Consider the following 24,714-nt stretch of genomic DNA (forward strand, 5'->3'; position numbering starts at 1 on the left):
ACTCCAGCCTTCCTGATTTTTGTGGAACACTTCTTGTGGAAATTCTGAAATATGGGGCTGGTTTGTGAAAGTAGTCATATTGTGGCCGATTCATACGTATGAAAATTATGCCTTTCCTATGCACGACTTTCCTACGCACTTCTCAGTATTTGGTGTTCAGACTTATTCAGTTGTGTAACGCTCTCTGTAAGTGTTACCTTGCGCTCTCTGAATACATTTAATTCATCCGATGAAAACCCTCCCACTTGCTGGACAACAGATTTTCTCATGGAGTTTTCATTCAATAGGGTTTTCCGTACATTTGTCTTAAGCCATCCCTTTAAATACAGTGTACCTTTTAGTTATTTTGTGAATGTTGTGAAAAATAAAAGACAGAACATGCAGATCACAGTAAAGACATTTCTCGATAAATACTGAAAACCATTCATATTTATTGAAAATAGAATATCATAGACAATAGTGCCATGTCAAACACAAAATGTGCTTACCTTTATACCACAAAATGTGCTTACAGTTTCTTCAAGAAACTCAGCCTTGTCCTTCCTAAACATTAATTCAGCTTCCCAAATGGGCTCTGAGATCCTCTTGCTTCCCAATATTTGACTTTATTAAATAGTTTTACCTAAGTCTCCATTATACAAATCATTGCAATCAGGGACTCCAACATGCTGCATTGCATGACTGACTATCTGGACAGACTGCCCAGCAAACCAAAATTGGTTCTGTGAACATTCCCAAAACATTCATTAGTTTGCCCTGAAAGTTCTAATGACACTTAAACTATCCAGTTGTGCTCATGATTATATATTTGTATAAAACATTCCCCTGATGATGCAAGAACACATTTTGTTATTGAACTACCTGGAAACCTAATTAGAACCTAAGGAGAATGTTTTGTGGTGGTTGCTACAGATGTTGTGCACAACATTTTAGTGAATGTTAGGAGAACATTTCAAGGGTATTTCATAAAAGAAAATGTAATTTTTTGGGGGGGGATGTTATCATCCTAATGTTATATAAAACCCGAACTAGAAATTAATGGGAATGTTAGCTAATGTCCTGGGAATGTTCTCGGTGTGCTGGGTGTACTGTATTTGTCAAATAAGACACACCTGAATGCCATCCTTCAGTTTTTATGGAACTTGCTTCTTCATTTTTGCCTTATTGATTTGTTGGATGTCAAGTATACATAGAAACTATTGCAGACTACCTGGGTCGTTCCACTAATTAGCAGCCTTTTGAGAAGTGTAACTTTGTCCAAAAAAACGTTTGAGTTTTGTCATAAAGAGCACGTTCAACTTCATAAGAAACACATTTTCCCATCTCAAGAGGTTTTTAAAGACTATAGTAAGAGCCAAATAAAGTAACAGGGTTGACCGTAACAGGGTAGACGATTTCATCTTAAATCAGCCATAAATCCCCTCGTGACAGGGGGAATGGAAGCTTGTTGTGTGCAACAGGAAGTGGCAATTGAATGTCTGTCTATCTATGGGTAACAGGGTTGACTTGTTATGCTCGATCCGCTCAGTTTTCCACCACAAAATGACCAAAAAGAGTAGAACCAGCTCACCTGCTTTTACACTATGATTTGACTATTAGATGTACAATGTTTCTTTTGGAAAAAATATTTAAAAAGGAATAGTTTTAACATATTTAAACGAGAGTTCTGTTCACGTAACAGGTTTGACATTAAAATGAGGGACAGACATAAATGAATCACTAATCACATTAAATAAGTGAAAGTCTTCAGACATGACTTTGTCAAAGCAACAAAATAACTAGGGCTTTACAATGATGGTGAAAAGTTGGAGAAATGTTGAGGTTAAGTGGGTTAAAGTCTTCCTAGAAGTGCATAAAGTCTTAATTCATATAATTTTGTTTTTATTTATTGAATTCTCCATGTGGTCTATATTAAAGGGCACTCCATGTGGTCTATATTAAAGGGCACTCCATGTGGTCTATATTAAAGGGCACTCCATGTGGTCTATATTAAAGGGCACTCCATGTGGTCTATATTAAAAAGCACTTCATGTGGTCTATATTAAAGGGCACTCCATGTGGTCTATATTAAAAAGCACTTCATGTGGTCTATATTAAAGGGCACTCCATGTGGTCTATATTAAAAAGCACTTCATGTGGTCTATATTAAAGGGCACTCCATGTGGTCTATATTAAAAAGCACTTCATGTGGTCTATATTAAAGGGCACTCCATGTGGTCTATATTAAAGGGCACTCCATGTGGTCTATATTAAAGGGCACTCCATGTGGTCTATATTAAAGGGCACTCCATGTGGTCTATATTAAAAAGCACTTCATGTAATATAACATGCTTTTAAAATTCAATATTGGTGCATAATTTCAACTTAAAATATCAAAGGGATGCAAAAGGCACTCTTTTCGTGGGAACAACCCACCTATTTCAATAGCACCAGCATAAAAAATGTCACAAATGAAGAAAATATGATAATTATATTGTTCAAGGTATTTTGGGTTCATTTCCCAGTTGTTTTGATCTCTTGATGTGTTTAGAAATGTGTGATTTAATAGTTCAGAATATTGTGGTGAAAATGGATACCGAATTGAAACCATACTGTCCAGCATATTTAAAAGCCAAACTTGCAATAAATTGAAGACACTGATTCTGCAGAAGGATTCTTATAGAGATACAGAGCTCCTGCACCTTAAAGACTGCTGCCCTATATAAACAGAGTCATTGAACACTGGTCATTTTAATAATGTTTAAATACTGTTTACCCACTTTATATGTATATGTATGTACAATTTATATGTATATACTGTATTCTAGTCATGGCTCATCATATATAGCTACTGCTGTACACACTTTTTCTATTCATATACTATCCATACTGTCTTTACACACAATTTACATACATATACAGTACCAGTCAAAAGTTCAGACACACCTACTCATTCCAGGGTTTTTCTTTATTTTTACTATTTTCTACATTGTAATAGCGAAGACATAAAAACTATGAAATAACACATATGGAATCATGTAGTAACCAAAAAAGTGTTAAACAAATCAAAATATATTTTAGATTTTAGATTCTTCAAAGTAGCCACCCTTTGCCTTGATGACAGCTTTGCACACTCGTGGCATTCTCTCAACCAGATTCATGAGGTAGTCAACTGGAATGCATTTCAATTAACAGGTGTGCCTTGTTAAAAGTTAATTTGTGGAATTTCTTTCCTTCTTAATGCTTTTGAGCCAATCAGTTGTGTTGTGACAAGGTAGGGGTGGTATACAGAAGATAGCCCTATTTGTTAAAAGACAAAGTCCATATTATAGCAAGAACAGCTCAAATAAGCAAAGAGAAATTACAGTCTATCATTACTTAAGACATGAAGGTCAGTCAATGTGGAAAATTTCAAGAACTTTGAAAGTTTCTTGAAGTGCAAAAACCATCAAGCACTCTGATGAAACTGGCTCTCATGAGGACCGCCACAGGAAAGGAAGACCCAGAGTTACCTCTGCTGTAGAGGATAAGTTCATTAGAGTTACCAGCCTCAGAAATTGCAACCCAAATAAATCCTTCACAGAGTTCAAGTAACAGACACATCTCAACATCAACTGTTCAGATGAGATTATGAGAATCGGGGCTTCATGGTCGAATTGCTGCAAAGAAACCACTACTAAAGGACATCAATAATAAGAAGAGACTAGGTTGGGCCAAGAAACACAAGAAATGGACATTAGACAGGTGGAAATATGTCCTTTGGTCTGTTGAATCCAAATGTGAGATTTTCGGTTCAAACTGCCGTGTCTTTGTGAGACGCAGAGTAGATGGTTCCCACCGTGAAGCATGGAGGAGGAGGTGTGATGGTGTGGGTGCATTGCTGGTGACACTGTCAGTGATTTATTTACAATTCAAGGCACACTTAACCAGCATGGCTACCACAACATTCTGCAGTGATACGCCATCCCACCTGGTTTGTGCTTAGTGGGACTATCATCTGTTTTTCAACAGGACAATGACCAAACACACCTCCAGGCTGTGTAAGGGATATTTGACCAAGAAGGAGAGTGATGGAATGGAGCATCAGATGACCTGGCCTCCACAATCACCCAACCTCAACCCAATTGAGATGGTTTGGGATGAGTTGGACCGCAGAGTGAAGAAAAAGCAGCCATCCAGTGCTCAGCATATGTGGGAACTCCTTCAAGACTGTTGAAAAAACTTTCCAGGTGAAGCTGGTTGAGATTATGCCAAGAGTGTGCAAAGCTGTCACCAAGGCTGCTTTGAAGATTCTAAAATCTAAAATATATTTTGATTTGTTTAACACTTTTTTGGTTACTACATGATTCCATATGTGTTATTTCATAGTTTTGATGTCTTCACTATTATTCTACAATGTAGAAAATTGTAAAAAAATAAATAAAAAAAATACCTTGAATGAGGTGTGTCCAAACTTTTGACTGGCACTGTATATTTATTTATATTCCGGACTCTGACATTGCTCGTTCTGATGTTACTCGTTATGATATGTTTAGCATTTTTTAAACAGCTGAAACAGCTTTTTTTCCTGCAATCTACAACCATAATGTTTATGCTTAATTCTGTGTGGGGGAAAATGTGTATGTTTTTCTGCATATCTAAGCATACCTCTTGAGCTGTTTTTTTAAGAAACTAAATATGCTTCTCTGCATATCTGGGTAAAAGATTGAAAGGAATGTGAGTCTTATTCAGTACAATGAGTTATTGCTTGCTTTTTTTAAGTCTACCAACCTTGCCAGCAGGCATACCAGTTAAGCTATTTAGACAAGCTAGCTAATCTAACTAGCTAGTTATAAGTTTAGGACATGGGGAACCTATATGGTCTAGCTAAGATAATAAAATCGCTAAGTGGCTGGTAGTATTAAAAAAAATTAAAAATAAAATAAACATTTTTAAACAGGACAAATCTGAGAGGGCACACACCTCTGGTTATTGTACTGCTAGATATTGCTGCGTAGTTGGAGCTAGAAGCATAAGCATTTCACTGAACCTGTGATAACATCTGCAAAACTGTGTACGTGAACAATAAACTTTGATTTGATAACTGGAGAAGGTGAGTAAATACATTACTTGGCATCAAGCAACATGGTCAAATATAAATAGTTAGACCATGCTGAAAAGTGATTGATTTATCATTCATGGCTCATTTTGTTTTTAAATGGTCTGCAGCTTCTGAGAAAAACTGTACACTACCAGTCAATTACGGTACCTCAAGAAATTTAGCTGAAATTACCTTCAATAAACAAATCTACGCATAGTGTAATGACATAAAAGTAAATCCATTTTAGAATAACATTTTCTTCTCTTCTCCTTAAAGCTGGTTGATTAAACCACTGTTGATATTTGATCAAGAAACAACAGTGGGGTGAATTGTTTGGCAGTTGGGTCGCGAGGGAAGCCCGACAGTTCAAGAGATCCAGTCTCTTTGCATAGAGAAAATGAACCCCTCCCATCTTCTTCTATCTCTGTCACTTTTGTTTTACACCAGATGCTCTTCATTCGAGGTACTAGCTTAATGGATTTTGACGCACGCAGCAAGTAGTGGTTTAGGGGTTTCCATGGGCAACACCCTCATCAGCACCTCTGACACTGCCTGGGTGACATCTCTGACTAGAACTTCCACAAAGAAAGTGACATCACTGGATTCCTCAAAGACTAGCCTCCATGGAAGAGTACATGTCCTTTTGATGTGAATTGGTGGGTAAGCGGTCTTACCATGACGCAGGTATGGGTAAGACTCATGATGATGTGGGTCCAGCCTTTCGACCGTGTTTGATCTTTCTCACAATCCAGACGTGATCAAGAAGTGGCACGGCGACAGGGCATGCTGCTGTGTGGCGTTTGGACCCCTACGTCAACGGATGTGCTCTAATGGCCACCTCCAGCTCGTTTCTCTCCGGTCGTCCAGTCGATGATGATGAACGTCAGGCTCATAGACATGAAGATGAAGCCCATGGCTGTAAAACAGGCAGCCTGAAACCAGCCAGAGAAAGAGTTGTTGGAATTCACCTTACAGTCATGAACATTTAAAAAAGAAAAATCCTGACACAAACCGGGGTTTCGGAAGTTCTTTCCAGAACCCATTGTGATACCACCCAAACACTCCGAAAACCTGAGGATTGTGTGGAGAGTTTTAACAAACATGTCTAGACAATGGCAGGAAAATGAATGTCATGTGAAAACCTACCGTGATCTTTGGTCTTGACTTCATTGGTTCTTGTTCGGTGGGAACAATGCGGAGGTAGAATAATCCTGGGAGGATGAAGATCAGACTAGGTGCAGTGGTGGCCCCTGGACAGCCAAATGAGACAATGAGTTAGTCCACTGGTAGGTACTCTTGTATGAGGCATATGTATTGTAAACTGTCCTTCCTGTAGTGTTAAGGGTGATGATGAGACATGGCATGTCAGGTTGATTGGTGAGTATGTAGAGAAAAAGCATCTAAGGCTGGATGGCAAGAACTGTTGTAGCCTATACTCATGAGCATATGAGTGCTTTTTTTCCAGAGTCTCACCAATGATGCCAAAGATGTCTCGGATATTGGGCACAATGATTACAAGAACGTTGACCACGAAGAGGAGACACAGGGCGATGGTGATGTGGCGTGCCCAATGGAAGGGTTTCTCTGGGAACAGGAGCTGGAGAATGGCTCTGCGAATCTGGAGAGAAAGAGGACTCAGGGGAGTATCTACAGTGAAACTTGCAACATGGCTGTCGAGTGTCAGTTATGAGGTATGTTTAAAGTCAATCAAACTAAACTAAAGACCCAATTGATGAAATTACATTCCATACACTTTCCTACCAATACCAACTCTGGGTTAAACAGAGAGTATAGGATGTACTGTACAAGCTAGCATCAGTTATTCTAAGCATGACACAGTAGCTTAACATTTAGAGAGAAATTGATATATACAGTATCTAGGCTATGTTGGTTTTGAAATGCAAACAATATTTAAAATGCAAACCATTGGAAGCGTCCTTAGAAATACAGTAATAATAGCAGGGGTTCCCAAACTTTTTGGGGCCGGGGACCTCTTTTGTGATAGCAAATTCATCAGGGACCCTCTTAAAATCAGAACACAACTCCGACTTTAGAGTGCGATAAAAATAACCAACCTCGGGCCCTGGGAAATAACATTTTAAAGGCACCCCTCTTCGCATCGGAGAGAAAACGGAGGAGTTTTCAAGGTCATTTCCTGCAATTCTACACATATTGTCCCATGGGGCAGAGAGACAATTTTGCAGTTTTAAAGCTTAAACTACAGTGCATTTATGTTCAAAATGACAATTTTACGAAATACAAGAAACTTGAGTTGAAAACTGGATCATTGATGGAGTACTGTGGATCCCTGTGAGCCTCCCAGGCCCCATTGTGCATCTAAGGGTAGCCTATATTGTAGATTAATATTATTGCAGTGTATTGTATTGTATTGCACCCTCTAAACTTGTTTCACAGACCCATTAGCCAAATTTGTTTCATCTGTTGTTGCTAGCAATATTTATTTAGAAAAAAAGGAGATCTTAGCGCAGAACCCCCAGGGTGGTTCCCAGTTCAGGAACCACTGAATTAGAGTACGTAATTAGAGCTAATGAGAGGAGGCTCTTACAGGAAAGAGGACCACGGGGACAGTAAGGGTGACTGCCACCAGCACGGCCACACGCACACACAGGATCAGGGTGTCCAGAGGGTCCACTTTGCTGTAGGTGTGCAGGAGCTCAGATTCCGTGTTCACTACATAAATATATATATGCACACAGACACAAACTGAGTATCTTTTGAAATTCTGAAATCCATATTTTTTTCTGTAGCGTGAATACGACTAAAGCTGTCTTGAAGCCCTGGTCTTACCGTAGAAGGTGAGGTAACCAAAGATGGCAGTGAGGAGGTACATGACGAACATGCCCATGATGGACACATTGGCAATACCCTGCATGCGCCTCTTGGTTGCGCTTTGGTGGAAAAGAAAGCAGGTTTTTTTTGTCTATTAATGAGGTAGAGGGATTACACTACTAATGTTACATTTATTATATTAAAAATGTCCCTTGACTTAATCAAAAGCCAACAGGTGTAGGTACATGTGTACAGTTGAAGTCGGAAGTTTACATACACCTTAGCCAAATAAACTGAGTTTAAATGTTTCACAATTCCTAACATTTAATCCTAGTAAAAATACCCTGTCTTAGGTCAGTTAGGATCACCACTTATTATAAGAATGTGAAATGTCAGAATAATAGTAGTGTGAATTATTTATTTCAGCTTTTATTTCTTTCATCACATTCCCAGTGGGTCAGAAGTTTACATACACTCAATTAGTATTTGGTAGCTTTGCCTTTAAATTGTTTAACTTGGGTCAAACGTTTCGGGTAGCCTTCAACAAGCTTCCCACAATAAGTTGGGTGAATTTTGGCCCATTCCTCCTGACAGAGCTGGTGTAACTGAGTCAGGTTTGTAGGCCTCCTTGCTTGCACACACTTTTTCAGTTCTGCCTACACATTTTCTATGGGATTGAGGTCAGGGCTTTGTGATGGCCACTCCAATACCTTAACTTTGTTGTCCTTAAGCCATTTTGCCACAACTTTGGAAGTATGCTTGGGGTCATTGTCCATTTGGAAGACCCATTTGCGACAAAGCTTTAACTTCCTGACTGATGTCTTGAGACGTTGCTTCAATATATCCACATCATTTTCCTTTCTCATGAGACCATCTATTTTGTGAAGTGCACCAGTCCCTCCTGCAGCAAAGCACCCCCCACTACATGATGCTTCCACCCCCGTGCTTCACGGGTTGGGATGGTGTTCTTCGACTTGCACGCCTCCCCCTTTTTCCTCCAAGAGGACATTTCTCCAAAAAGTACGATCTTTGTCCCCATGTGCAGTTGCAAACCGTAGTCTGGCTTTTTTTATGGCGGTTTTGGAGCAGTGGCTTCTTCCTTGCTGAGCGGCCTTTCAGGTTATGTCGATATAGGACGTGTTTTACTGTGGATATAGATACTTTTGTACCGGTTTCCTCCAGCATCTTCACAAGGTCCTTTGCTGTTGTTCTGGGATTGATCTGCACTTTTCGCACCAACGTATGTTCATCTCTAGGAGACAGAATGCATCTCCTTCCTGAGCGGTATGATGGCTGCGTGGTCCCATAGTGTTTATACTTCCGTACTATTGTTTGTACAGATGAACGTTGTACCTTCAGGCATTTGGAAATTGCTCCCAAGGATGAACCAGACTTGTGGAGGTCTACCATTTTTCTTCTGAGGTCATGGCTGATTTCTTTTGATTTTCCCATGATGTCAAGCAAAGAGGCACTGAGTTTGAAGGTAGGCGTTGAAATACATCCACAGGTACACCTCCAATTGACTCGAATTATGTCAATTAGCCTATCAGAAGCTTCTAAAGCCATGACATTATTTTCTGGAATTTTCCAAGCTGTTTAAAGGCACAGTCAACATAGTGTATGCAAGTTTCTGCCTCACTGGAATTGTGATACAGTGAATTATAAGTCAAATAATCTGTCTGTAAACAATTGTTGGGAAAATTACTTGTGTCATGCACAAAGTAGATGTCCTAACCGACTTGCTAAAACTATAGTTTGTTAACAAGAAATTTGTGGAGTGGTTGAAAAACGAGTTTTAATGACTCCAATCTAAGTGTATGTAAACTTCCGACTTCAACTGTATGTGTTGTACTGCAAATTAGTATCGGTAAAGAATGGTAAAGGTTGTCATATCAACATGGTGATGTGTGAAGGGAACAAATTGGGGGTTCATATTGTTTTGTGAACTTACTTTTTGAGTTCAGTGTAAATGGGAAGCACCTCGGGGTGACAAACAAAGGCGAACGCCAAGATGGGGATGGTATACGCCGTCTGGAAACCATATAAAGGATAAGTTAAATTAGCAGCATTGCACAAGGAGTGTTTGAGTAAACTCACAAGACGCTCTGCTTCAATACACATGGACAACCAGTTGCACTGGCTGTAACATGATATGTGCATGGATGCACAAAGTCATTAGCATATTGAATGACATGTGCTCCAACTGCAAATAGCTCCTAACTTTATGTGGTTGTATTGAAGCACAGTAAGAGCACAGGTGATGTGGAATAAACACTAAAACATATATTTTAACCTCCTGGTTAATGGTGAACATTTTGCCTTCACACTGTCCCTCCTCTTCCATAGTGGTGTTGATAATTGTTGTGTGATTGCTGCCATTTGGCACCAGGGGGCAGGGGATGTTGAATTTCTTGTATATGACCTTGAGCGAGAGAGAGAGAAAGAGAGAGAGAGAGAGAAGCGAGAGGTAGAGAGGAGAGAGAGAGTGGTGAGATGTCAGCAGAAACATATCAATCCTCTATAGCTGACAACCATGATCACATTTTTATTTATTTTTTATAACCTTTATTTACCTAGGCAAGTCAGTTAAGAAAAAATCCTTATTTACAATGTGTGCCGCCCTATGGGACTCCCAATCACGGCCGTTTGTGATACAGCCTGGAATCGAACCAGGGTCTGTAGTGACGCCTTCAGCACTAAGATGCAGTGCCTTAGATCGCTGCGCCACTCGGGAGCCCTAGACATATCTCTAGTTAACTTGTGAATTCCTGTCCAAAGCCTCATTCATCATTCTGCTTTTGCTAATTGATCAAGGTCAACGATAGAATTTGTCACGATAACAATGTACCTTTCTGCAGTAAGGCATTTTAAAAGCAATGCCCAGAATTGTATCAACACCATGCACAGTAGTGTAATCTAGGATTGTGCTCAAGTATTCAAGCAACATTGAACAGTTTCAAACATTTTAACTATAGTTTTAACATATTACAATATTAAAATAATAATTTGGCCAAATGTGGTTAATTTATGATGTTGCCCCATCCCCTTTTCTTTGTATGTCAACATAATCAGACAATAACCCATTTCAGAAAGTTAACGTATCCATGTTCTTAGCTAATTTCACCATTGTACAACAAGGCCTGGCTGGCTGTGAGTATACAAAACAGGAGCTAACATGAAATGTCATGTGAGGTAGAGTGGCACAAGATATAAATATCTCCTCATAAATTGTCGAGGGCACATCAGTACCACAGTCTTTAGTCATGACTCATGCCCTAAGCTGTTAACACATTTAACACATTAACAATGGTAAATAATCACTAAAAACAGAGCATGGACAATGGAAGTCCAATCATCAGGAGGTGAAAAGCATATGCCACATCAGAATATAATATTGAAATGTATGATTGCTTGTATAATATATATTGTAATATAATACAGTATAGACATCCATCATCAGATGTCATCAGATAGTCACTCACCGAGGAAAGGAAAAAGACCATGCAGGTGAGGGAGAAGCCACTGGTGTAACCCAAATACCCTGCAAGATGCAACCAAGGATTGTTACTACAACAAAAACAACAACAACCATCCCACATCCCAGCTGACAATGTTTGGTTTCCAGAACACGTCTGCTCCTGGCCTAAAATATATCCTTAACAGAGCAGAGTCTATAGTCATTCAAATGCTTGGTTTTATGAATAAAGAGGTGCTGACTGAAAGATTGACAGCCAGTGAGGTCATTAGCAGCCATGAGGAAAAGTCAAAGGTCATTATGAGGTCAGTCACATACCCAGTTGTCTCATCAGGGCAAGTGGGAGGATGACGCATACACTGACGATGATGATGAGGTAATTCCCATTCAGGAACCAATCTCTAATTTAAAACATAAGCAAAAACCAAAACATAGCCAGACACAAAAGTGAATTACTTCTAGGTTCATTATGGCATGCAATGTAGACTATACTAGGAAACATATTGTTTAGGGGCAATTGATGCAATGTTAGGTAAAAATGGCTTGTGGTTCTGGTGGGATGGCTAACACAGTTTAGGGACCTGGGGGTAAGCACTGGAGACCTGGGGGTAGGCATAGGGATCGTAAGGTGCGGCATATTTTGCTGGGTCCATATATAATGCATTAGCCAATCCTGGGTTTTAGCACCAAGTATTGGGAGGGTTGACTAGTTTGGGTTGGCAGTGAAGAGGAATGAGGATGGTACAATGGACAGATAATAAAGATTGGATGGGGGTGAAAGTCCAGTCCTAACTATAGGAGTTTAGATCTGATTGGTTCCAGAGAGGGATCAATCAGGAAAGAGTGATCTGGGCTTATGGGGATTTTAACAGCTAGCTTGTTGCATGTTACACCCCCTAAATATTTTTTACTAATTTTATTTATTTAACTAGGCAAGTCAGTTAAGAACAAATGTTTAATTACAATGACGGCCTACACCGGCCAAACCCGGACGACGCTGGGCCAATTGTGTGCCGCCCTATGGGACTCCCAATCATGGCTGGTTGTGATACAGCCTGGAATCGAACCAGGGTGTCTGTAGTGACGCCTCAAGCACTCAGATGCAGTGCCTTAGACCGCTGCGCCACACAGGAGCAGTGTTTTCGTGGACAAGTAACGTTGTCAAGAAAAACTCCTGGCCTTAAACATACATCAGTAAGTGTGCCGAAGACAATAGTCCTCATGTTAGTTTGCTACACTGAAAGGTGTGGAAAGGTGCTGCTCCACTTACCCAGTGTTTGATGACAAGCCCAGAAAGGCTTGAATGACCAGAGGTAACTCATACTTCACAATGAAGAGGTAACTGGACATTGCTGGAGGGGGTTAAACATATTTCAGAGTTGTTAACTTCTATTATCATAAGAAACACAGACACACCCTGCCCATTTTACCTGTATTTTAGTCTGCCTAAAAAGGCTTAGCAATATCACACAAACATTGGAGGAAAACTTTCTGTCATGAACCACTAAAACTTTTATGAGCCATGAAATCCATGAGTGCAGTGAAGCCATGAGTGCATTTATATTTACCCATGTGGTTCTCTTCAAAACAGATACTATGTGTTAGTGCCAGTGGGTGAATATATTACTGTATTAGAGGGGCAAAATGTTTTTGCACTTTTATGGACAGAGGGTCCTATTCAATCAAACTCAATGACCCAATTCCTCCTCCTAGGTACTTACCACCAATGTTGTGAAAGGTTATAATGACACCCGCTGCTATTTTTCCTGGGTGTCCAAAAGCCCGGAAGCCCAGCTGTTCATACGCACGAATACCTGAACAGACAAACAAGACATTAGTCTGTTAAAGAGTAGACATGGGACAGGATCTATATGCCATGACATTAGAAGACACTTTTATCTAAAGTAACAGTGAGTGCATACATTTTTGTATATGTGACACCAGCGAACCAACAACTACCAATTTACAGACAGCTTGGTTCATATGGTGGATCCCTACTTTAGGTTTGTCTATAAAAAAAAAAGCTGTCATTTCTGTCAGGCATTTGTGGAGGGGTAAAATCACAGGTTTCTCAATGGTCCAAATGCAGAGGGAAAGTTTGTTGACAGAAAAGTCAGTTCACTTTTCTCACCTTGTTATGATAAACTTTGTGATTCAGCTTTCAATTTGTCTTTGATTCCTAAGGGTGATCCTTAGTAACACATACTCACCCACAACTCCAGCACTCTTAAGCAGGAGGTGAACCGAGTAGCTGGACAGACAGGCGATACATGTCAATAGGATTCTGCAGAGCACAAACAACTGACTTAGAGATTTTGGAAAGGTAAACAACATAATTAATTTCATGTGGATTCAGCCAATGTTAAAATAATGAATCCCATGGTCAGCCCACCGCTTCACAGATGCATCAAACAAACAAAGTAAACTCTACAAGAATAGACTGCCCTCCTGTGACAGCAAATTGATTGGCACAATGCACAAATTATTTATTCATAAACATTTAAACAATTCTTGACTTCTGACTGGACCTGACGTGAATGTGAGCAACCCAAAGTGCAAAGAATGCTGGGGAGCCATATCTGTGGTGTGCTCACTCACACCCAAGCTACGATTCATTAGCCAACTCTTTGCTATATTTAACTCCTGAAATCTGATTTAGGAGTCCAATGTGTCTCAAATCTCACCATATAAATGACATATGGACACACCAACACACACCACTCTTCGCCACTGTTCTTTTAACCATTTGAGAACCGTAAATGTTAAACATTAGATTGACTACTTTTTCATATCATTTTTGTCAGGATTCCACTGTAGTGTTTTGGTAACATTGTTGCTATGTGTTGTGCAGTAACAGTGTGTATCAAACCATATTGGGAGGATCTGTGACCTTTTGACAACAACAAAAAACAAGACAAATAATCCTTCCCCCAAAAATGTTGTCTTGCCAAGAGCTGTGTAATATTTAACTTGTTGGGGGTGTGTGTACTAATTTGTCTGTTGTCACATCAAGGAATCACATAGGGACATAATGTGTTGCTGTACTTACATAAAGAGAATGACGCCTGTGTTTGACATGGCATACGACAGTCCTAGAATTCCACTCCCCATTATGGCATTACTGAGGTTAAAGACGGACATTCCGAAAGAGGTTTTCCCCTCAAACTGCCAAGGACACAAAGACATGAATGTCCGTTGTTATAACTCCTCATGATGCCATTTCATGACATCTCAGCATAAAAAGGATGACTGCCAGCTCCAAAGCTGTTGCCATAGTTCTTCATACTCACATCTGTAAACTGGGGCTTCTTGGTCCCATCACTCTTATGTGGTAACATCTCCTCTTCCTCTTCCGCCTGCGGGATACTATGAAGTCAATCAAACCAAGGAAATATAAAAACTATACGGTTAAACAACACTCAATTTCCTCAATGTCCAACTTCAGCCAAGCAAAGTATAAATTATAATCCATTGTGTGCTTGAAAATGCTGTCCATGAAAGAGTACTGTATCCATTTAAATGTTTAAAATGCATCTGAGGTAAACTAGTGTTTACAAAAAGCATGTTTTCACTGGTATTTTTCCAGGTTTTCAACAGAAATATGATACATTTTCTGCAAAACCATAATGACAGTGGATTTCATTTAACTTGTTTAATCTGCTCAAAATAGCCGAACAAACATAACAATACATTTCTATGCTAAAAAAAAACAGGGCAAAAAACTAGTTGAATGAACATTGTTTCCACGTTATTTCAATAAAATAAATCAATGTGATGATGTTGAATCAACGTGGAAAATGTCGTCTTTTTTTCTCCCAACTTTTAACCTAAATCCAATGTCATGGTGAAATGTTTTTTGTTGTTGAATTTGCATTAGTTGACAACCACCACAAGACCATGTCAAACTAGACTGTAGACAATTCATCTACACAAACAGTGACAAATATAGGGTGGTAATAGTCTTGTCTGTCAGAAAACAAACACAAATATCCTTGGAATTTGTGGAATCTTGGCGGCCTTTTTGAAATCAAAATACTATCATGCACACAACTGGCAGAATGATAATATCATGCATGCCAGGTAGCAATATGTGCAGTCAAAGAGGACACATACCCATTTTCCAAAGGGACGAAGCCATGGTGGTGACCATTTGATAGTTTTTGGAGTTCCATATTGTTTTTTGCTGATACAAAGAGGGCTGGGTGTGACTTATGGTTCTTCACTGACTGGAGGAAAACATTGAAGGATTCACAAGGAGGCTAAAGTTCCAATCTGAAAAAAGAGAAAAAGATGCACCTTAGCTAAATGAACAACTTATCTTTTGGATGTCATTCCAGATGATAGATTGAAAAATGTAAACAGTCAGGTTTGACATACATTGAAAATGGTTTGGGAAATTTGCACGTTGCAAAGTGAAGCCTAGACTCTAGGGTAACTGTGGGAGTTGTCAAGTTGTCTTTCACTATGGGACCACATGTCTGCTTCCCACCAGAGAAATCCATAGCACCACTCTCTCCCTGCATGTGTCATTTCATTTGACGGCTCAGGTTGCATTGCCAGTAATGAGACTCCTGGCTACTTTTGAATTCCTTCCAATAGAATTCCTTCCAATATAAGTCCTGTCAATAGCATTTGAATGAGGACAACCATACTGTAAACAGGTGAAATCAAATCACCTTGCTCAATGTTTCTGACACAACAGGATTTGGAAAAGTGGGCTGTTACCATTACTCTTTCAGTAGGGTTTGGTTTACTTGGCAGATCTACCTTGAAGTCCTTCTGCATACAACTCAAAATTGATGTAACACTTTCCTCCATTACAAAATGAAGTACAGACTGTTAGGGCCAGTTCTTTTTTTGTTTCAATCAACTCACGTTTCCCAGAAAAGGGATGTAAATCTGATATAAACTAAACCTGGAAGCACTGTGTTGCCATCACAGACTTTGTTGTGAACACAAACTTTGTTAACTCTGTTATTTATCAATATTTTATTTATCCAGGTGAGTGCCATTGAGGTAGGAATCTCTATTTAAGGGATCCCTGGTATTGGTTAAGGATTTCACTCTTGTACATCTACACTGCAGTGTTACTAAAGTGTAAGATACCTACCAGCCCTATGCCAACTGATGTGCCAGCTGGGATTTGACGTCATTACAGACGAAACTGGCAAACAAGAAATGTCACAATTTGCTGAACAAATAGAGTTATATGAGGCTGCTTACATAACGCCTTCTGATACATTGACACAAGAATTACAGTGCCTTAAGAAAGTATTCACACCCCTTGACTTTATCCACATTTTGTTGTGTTACAGCCTACATTTCAAATGGCTTAAATGTAGATGTTGTGTCACTCATCTATACACCCCATAATGTCAACGTGGAATTATGTTTTTAATTTTTTTGTTTTGTTACAAATTAATAAAAAATGAAAAGCTGAAATGTCTTGAGTCAATAAGTATTCAACCCCTTTGTTATTGCAAGCCTAAATAACTTCAGGAGTAAAAATGTGCTTAACAAGTCAAATAATAAGTTGCATGGACTAACTCTGTGTGCAATAATTGTGTTTAACATTATTTTTTAATGACTAACCCATCTCTTTACCCCACACATACAATTATCTGTAAGGTCACTTAGTCGAGCAGTACATTTCAAGCACAGATTCAACAGCAAAGACCAGTGAGGTTTTCCAATGCCTCGCAAAGAAGAGCAACTATTGGTAGATGCGTTAAAAAAAAAAGCAGACATTGAATATCCCTTTGAGCATGGTGAAGATATAAATTACACTTTGGATGGTGTATCAATACACCCAGTCACTACAAAGATACAGGCGTCCTTCCTAACTCGGTTGTCAGAGAGGAAGGAAACAGCTCAGGGATTTCACCATGAGACCATTGGTGATTTTAAACCAGTTACAGAGTTAAATAGCTGTAATAAGAAAAAACTGAGGATGGATCAACAACACTGCAGTTACTCCACAATACTAACCTAAATGACAGAGTGAAAAGAAGGAAGCCGGTACAGAATATAAATATCCAAAACATGCATCCTATTTGCAATAAGGAACTAAAGTAAAACTGCTAAGAATGTGACAAAGAAATGTACTTTTTGTCTGAATACAAAGCATTATGTTTGGGGCAAACACAACACATCACTGAGTACCACTCTTCATATTTTCAAGCATGGTGCATTATGTTATGGGCATGCTTGCCATCGGCAAGGAATAGGGAGTTTTTTTGGACAAAAAGAAAAAGAATAGAGGCAAAGTCCTAGAGGAAAACCTGGTTCAGTCTGCTTTCCAACAAACACTGGGAGTCAAATCCACCTTTGAGCAGGACATTAACCTAAAATGCAATGCCAAATATACATGAGTGGCCTAGTTACAGTTTTGATTTAAATCAGCCTGAAAATCTATGGCAGGACTTGAAAATGACTGTCTAGCAATGATCAACAACCAACTTGATAGAGCTTGAAGAATTCTTTAAAAAATTATGGGCAAATATTAGACCATCCAAATTGGCAAAGCTCTAAGAGACTTACCCAGAAAGACTCACAGCTGTAATCGCTGTCAAAGGGGATTCTAACATGTATTGACTTAGGGGGATGAATACTTATCTAATCAAAATATATTTGTGTTTTATTTTCCATTAAAAAAAAAAGTAAAATATAATTTTGTGTGGATCGTTGACAAAAAAATGTAAATTGAATAAATTTTAATCCCTAATTGTAACACAACAAAATGTGGAAAAACTTAAAGGGGTGTGAATACTTTCTGAAGGCACTGAGTACAACAGGATAAGGCATGTGTCCCTTTATCAAGCCTTGTCAGTTGTGTTTGCCCACTGACAAGGCAATGCTGTATTTTGTTATCTTATAGCTAGGCTACTTTTGTTCTCAGTGTGCTGTATTACAGACAATAGTATTTTCATTCAAAAACATGGTCTGACTAGCCAAAGAAAATATCCAAGTATGTCTGAACTTTCAACGTGTAGGCCTATGCTTAACTCATGACTAATGTTCTTTGTTACCCCCACACAACATTTTTGTCTATTTTATTATGGCATGAAAGTACAACCAACATACAGTATCTTGGATAAAAGCAGCCATATATCATAGTTACTGCTTTTGAAAGTAAGCTTTTCTGTTTGACCTTTACCATAGAAAACATTACTGCTTCTTGCAACTTTAAGAAACTGTGTTGCACTGCTGAACCCAATGACCCTCTAGAGGAAAGATGTGTTTTCTAGTACAAGTGATGCGGGATGTTGGAATTCACATTTAAATGCACGCCAGAAGTTTTTCTTAAACCCTGGGATGGATACGTGGCTCACTGGGTCCAAAGATGCAGTTTGGAGTAAATCCAGGTTTTTACTCGCTGCAACTCCCCACCAGTTGCTAGAGACCTCAGCCTTGTAACCTATCATGTCAACTGTGAGTTTGATAAGGTTCGACCACTCTGACATCACATGACACATCATGCGCTTTTCAAACGTGACTCAGGTAGCGGGTTCCCTAACACGTATTAGACTTTTTCTGAGAGACACATGATTATTGGATATGATTGGATGATTTGTCAGAATGTGACATCTGATGACACATACTCAGATCACACTTTATTTGGATAGTCCGGATAGTCCATCTGTAGATGCTCTACAGATGGTCATACTATCAACAAACTATCTGTTGATAAGCAACTGTTGATAAGAAACCTGTTAAGGTTACGGTTAGGGTTAGGATTAGAATAAGGGTTAGGGTAAGGGTTAAGGTTAGAGTTACGGCTAGGGCTAGGGTTAAGGTAAGGGTTAAGGTTAGGATAAGAGTTAAGGTTAGGGATAGGGATAAGGTTTAGTAGCTAGTTAGTTGAAATGTTACTGATAGTCTGTAGAGCATCTACAAATGAACTATCCAAATAAAGTGTTACCCTTTGATATGGGTAAATTGTACTCCAATGATGTCCTATGGGGCAACTCTAGTTTCTATATCAATAATACCCAACAACTTTCATCATCAGCCAAATGTAAAGTGATAAATGTTACCTATATAACATATACAACAATGTAATCCCGCACATATCATACTACACACAAAATAAAATACTTGCTACAGATTTGTGATTGGTTTGGTTATGCAGTTTGTAATAGAAATATCATGTAGCAGCTCGGTTTGAAGGCCAGTGAGATTTGTGGGAGCCTGTGTCTCATGTGTTCTATCGACAGCGATGCCAAACCATAATTCAGGAAATAATGTATTGCGAGGAAATGTGTGAGAAAAGAACGTCAAGGTCTTGATATAACTATTACTGTGCTATTACATTTAGATAAGGATTAAGAAAAAAGTTGAATATATTTGCAGAGCCTAAACCTTGATGGAAAGGACACCAACATTTAGAAAAGCCATATGTGAAATCACACCAGTTCAATGGAAAAAAGAACTCACAAACATACATTTTATGTCTGCCGCAGAATGTCACCCTTATTTTCTAAAGGTCCAATGCATCTGTTTTTATCTAAATGTTAAATCATTTCTGGGTAACAATTAAGCACCTTAATGTAATTGGTTTTAATCAAAATTGTCAAAAATTAACAAAAATAGCTTCTTCGCAAAGAGCAATTTCTCAAGAAAGAATTTTGCTAGGACTGTCTGGGAGTGGGGAGGGGTAAACTGAAAACTGGCTGTTAATGGCAGAGAGGTTTGGAACTCTCTTTCTTATTGGTCTATTAAGTAAGCAGGCCAAAACTACATGCCACAAAAACAGGCTGAGATTTCAGACTTCAAAAAAGCTCTGATTTCAAACAGCTCTTAGACTAAAGAGCTTTATCATAATTTTCACAATTTCACAGTATTATTCCAACCTCATAGTGTGGAAATATATATAAAACACAGGAAAATCTAGTTTTTGACTGCACTTGGTCTTTAATGAATCTACTAAATCCCCCAACACATTTTTCATTCTGAACTCATAGACATTAGACCAGAAGAGGTCGTGTTCTTTAGACTAGCTGTCGCCATTGGCGTCGGCTAATGGGGATCCTAATAAATCAAAAACTCCTTACACACACCTCCCCTGAGAGAACTGGTTATGCTAATGCAGATAATGTAGCTCTTAACCTTTACCATACAGATTTTATGAACAACTTACCCCTTTAAAAACAGTTCATTTTTCAGTGAAGTATCTCCCTCTAATGTACTAAGATCCGATTCAGGTAACAATCTATCCACACTCTCTAGTGAGTCAGTCAGTCAGTCCGTCTATATATTATTTACTTAACCTTCTCAGCACCCAGTTGAAGCCCTTCGGAAAGAGTGAGTGTAGCAAGAGATAAAGAGAACAATAGAGAAGAGGAGATAAAGGGAGAGTGGGAGTTTTCAGTTACAGTTTATTTAGTAATACCACTTAACTATTTATTTTCCATAAATCTTTAATGCTCAAAATATTGAAAGTCTGTGTGTGTGTGTGTGTGTGTGTGTGTGTGTGGGGGGGGGGGGGGGGGGGGGGGGGGTAGGTGTCTGCAGTTCCCACACCCATTCCACCAACATTCCTTTCTCTGTCTCTCTTCCTTTTCACATTTCTACATTGCTACGTTACATGTGTGATTTTTCTCCTCGCTAAGTTGCTCCCTCTTCAGCTAAAATCTTTATTCTAATACATGAAGAGCCCCTGGCAAGAAAGGGTCGGGCATGCACATTCTTGCATTGCGTCTTGGGAATCAAACTCCAGAATGCCTTTCGACTGTGTTCTCTCTTCACACCAACACAATATGTTTCCCAAAAAAATCAACACCTAACCATCACCGCTACTACAAACAAACACACACATAAATGCACTGGTGACCCATGCACACACACGCACGCACACAAACACACATTATCTATTTCTAAACACATTATCTACATTGCAATGCTCTTTCGTTGAAATGTAGTCTTTTCTGATGTTTATGTTGGATGTTTTAGGAAGTTGAGTGCTTTTCCAGCCACAGTGGTCGGCAACCAATACAGCCAGGAAATCCTCTCTCAGTGAAGAAGGATGATCTCAGGTTAAAAAGGTCTAAAATGAAAGCGGTGTTTCTGATAAAATGTCTGTTTTAATATTTAGCTAAAAAGCCAAACAAGCTAGGTTTCTTATATGATGGATTATTGACTGCCATCAGAAAACACAGCTTAATCTGTAATGGGAAGAAAAAGTTAATAGTGGGAGATCCATCAACCATCAACCAAAGCCTGTTGAATCGTGCTTTCGGCCCACAGAAGAACCACAAATATGTACCACCATGTGACGGTAGTTTGAAATGGTGGAATGACATTGCAACTTCCCTGTATTACTGAAGCTAGTATTCAGCTATTTATATGTTTCCAATGCTTAGTTGCTGAGTGAGTGAGAGAAACAAATATGCCTGAAGAAAAAAAGGGAAAGTATTAGGCACAGCAGAGAACAGCACATAAAACACCTTCTGACCCCATCTTTTCTGTGCAATAGAGGGGTGTATACATTACATATTACGCAATAACCTTCCATTTTTGTCTTGCTTTCTATTGGCTGATTAAGAGGTTGCTATGCAGATTATGTAAATATAATTTGAGGAAGAGCTATAAATTATGTTCTCTAATGGTAGGATCAACTGATTCTTGCATTTATTAGACAAAGTGAAAAAATTGGTTTCTTGCTCAAACAACTGAAGTAGCCAGTTAACCCGCTTGCTTATAGTTGCACTAGGGTCGGTAGCAGAAGCCAAAGCAACCATTTTGGAATGTTTGTGTTAGCTAATCAGCTCCTTTGTTGTTCAAAGGAGCTGACGAAAACAGCAGTTTACTTCAAAATGTTCAATCTTCTTGGTGTAACAGTTGGGATAATGGGACAAAATCAGAGTACAACACATTTGTCATCCCTTGATTAAAGTACCTTTTCCGAGCCATACTTCGCCCCGGGCTCCGTGTTGTCTTATTATACACAGGAATGCTGTCAGACCCCAGTGCAGCTGTAAGGAAGTGGGTTGGATCTGCTGGCTAACAACTGAAGTAGAAGGCATTCCATTGGACACTAGAGTCCAGTAGACACTCAATTATAAAAATAGAGTTTATTACAGATCCACACAAACTGTGACATTTCGGTCCGAGACTTTCGCATTTACAGACAAAGAATGAGTTCAGGATCCATGAGTGGTGGGTTTGATTCACATTAAAAAACAGTCAGACCAGAAAAATATTAATCAATCATTACACTTAACTATAAAACATGCTGTTCTGCGTAATTCCCTAAATACATTGTCAGTCACACAAAGGAGACAGTGGCCACTGAATCTGTTTGTCAGTTGGTGCAGTTACTCCTGTGAGCTCACTACTTATCACACTGTGTCTGTCTTTGACCTTTCTGAATTGACTTATTCAGACCAGTGTTCCAACAATTCATATATATATATATATCCACATACATGACACTGCTCAGGAAAAAACTGAATCATAAAACTGAATTATTCAAATAATGTTGTGGAAATCAAATCATGTCGTACTACTGACAATGACAAGTTCCACTATGCTACCTCACAATGCTACCTCACTGACAATGACAAATTACACAATGCTACCTCACAATGCTATCTCACTGACAATGACAAATTCCACAATGCTACCTCACAACAATCCCTACCGATGTCCACCAGTGGAATTTCAATGGTATTTTACCCTTCTTGTCAAGTTCCTGCTATGACCCCCACGTGGCAATGCAATACATAGAGCAGAATAAAGGAATGTTCTATTACCTTCAAATGCAGAGAACGTAGAGTTTCAAAGACAGAGAGTTAGTGAACTGTGTCCTGAGAAGAAGAGATGTTTTCTTGGCCACGGTGTTGTTTTGCCCAATTGTAATTGGCCTGAGTTTATAGCCAAGAAGAAAGAGCAGAGTGTCTGCTAAGAGTAAGGGAGAGGGTTAGGGGGCGAGCACATATAGAGGAAAAGGCACTAAAAGGGAGGGTTGTTCAAAATGATGGTCTCAAGTTTCTTATGATGTCACACATGCTCACTACTTTGCTGCTGTCAAAAGCAGGCGGTCAGGGGCCTTTTCTCGCAACAATTGCTCCATTGGGAATCTATCACATTTGGAAGAGGCACACTCAGATACACTAGACCCATTGACTTGTTGTCCTATCAGCATACTTCATTCTTACATGCCCCCCTTTTCCAAAAAAAACTGGCAACATTGGAAATAAATATGGTGAGGTGATCAACCTCTGGTTGCTTTAGAGTCCGGCCCAGTGGTATGAGTTACATCAGGCCCCCTTATGAAATACAGTCGAAAGGAAAGGTAAACCCCAAGGCTACATGAAGCTCAACTCAGAACTGCTGAAAGCAGTCAAACGTTTTAAACTCAATAGAGTCGTTAAGACAAAGCTGCATCCAAACACCAGATGGCAGAAAAGGAAAGTACTCCCATGGTTGTCATTCTGATTCTGATGAATCAGGGATAGTGACTTTTGTAAATGTGTTTGTTACTAGAAATCTCTGCATTAAAAAATGTATATAAAATGTAGGACCTATAACATCTGAGATTTGCTGAAGAAAAAAAATACACTGTTTATAACTGTTTAGGGGTGATGAGGGTGCTGTAGCACACTCTGAACAATCAGAAGAAAAAATATATATAAATAATTTGTGGTCACACCCAATGATGTGTATAAATCCAGGATGACTGACAGGGGCACCATATTGGCAGACCTCCATTCTAAAAAAAGATTTTGGAAGCTATAGAAATACATTTATTAATGTCTACATTCGTTTTTTGACACATTTATTATATTACGCACACCTTAATCCATACTTTTAAATGATATTATGTGAGCTAAACATAAAACATATATAAAACATTTTCCTTAAAGTATTTGTTTTAGAGAATACTAATGTTACGGTCCCCACTACAACAACAAAAATACATGTAATTTTGTCCTTGAAACATTTAATTTAAATAGTGTAGAATTCCATTCATTCCTATGGAGGACTGCTCCAACTGGGGAGTGCCAATATGGCCGACAGGTGGCTTCAAAGCCTCACCACCTCCCTTCCAGACACACTCGACCCACTCTAATTCGTCTGACAGATCAACGGATGACGCAATCACCATTGCACTGCACACTGCCCTCACCCACCTGGACAAAAGGAATGCATATGTGAGGATGCTGTTTCTTCAAATGCAGCTTGACCTTCAATACCGTAGTGCCCTCTAAGCTCACCACAAAGCTCACAGCCCTGGGACTGAACTCCTCCCTATGCAACTGGGTCCTGGACTTCGAATAAGAAAAAAAGTGTTAAGAAAGTATTTACTAAAATAAACTGAAATAAAAAATAAATAGACCAAATAAAAATCTATTAAACAAATACGAAAAATAACTGATAATTAAGGAGC

At 39.0% G+C, this 24,714-nt stretch overlaps 1 protein-coding gene across 3 annotated transcripts; it reads right to left on the reverse strand.

The window, feature by feature from the left end:
• Nucleotides 1–411: 411 nt before the first annotated feature.
• Nucleotides 412–23,278, reverse strand: slc38a5b (solute carrier family 38 member 5b). 3 transcript variants are annotated; one of them, XM_014135281.3, is made up of 16 exons: nucleotides 23,078–23,278; nucleotides 15,438–15,596; nucleotides 14,615–14,690; nucleotides 14,374–14,489; nucleotides 13,535–13,608; nucleotides 13,046–13,138; nucleotides 12,595–12,676; nucleotides 11,643–11,725; nucleotides 11,332–11,390; nucleotides 10,143–10,271; nucleotides 9,801–9,880; nucleotides 7,868–7,968; nucleotides 7,626–7,750; nucleotides 6,533–6,677; nucleotides 6,206–6,309; nucleotides 412–5,991 (listed from the first exon to the last, which is right to left on the reverse strand). In XM_014135281.3, exons 2-16 carry the CDS (start codon nucleotides 15,494–15,496, stop codon nucleotides 5,887–5,889), a joined length of 1,431 nt encoding a protein of 476 aa, XP_013990756.1. In that variant the 5' UTR covers nucleotides 15,497–15,596; nucleotides 23,078–23,278; the 3' UTR covers nucleotides 412–5,886. The 3 variants fall into 3 exon arrangements, with proteins under 3 accessions (XP_013990756.1, XP_013990757.1, XP_013990758.1); XM_014135282.3 differs by lacking the exon at nucleotides 23,078–23,278 and adding an exon at nucleotides 20,464–20,678; XM_014135283.3 differs by lacking the exon at nucleotides 23,078–23,278 and having other exon boundaries at nucleotides 14,615–14,680.
• Nucleotides 23,279–24,714: the final 1,436 nt, after the last annotated feature.

Source organism: Salmo salar, chromosome 13 (assembly GCF_965601325.2).
Source record: "Salmo salar chromosome 13, fSalSal1, whole genome shotgun sequence".
NCBI lineage: Eukaryota > Metazoa > Chordata > Actinopteri > Salmoniformes > Salmonidae > Salmo > Salmo salar.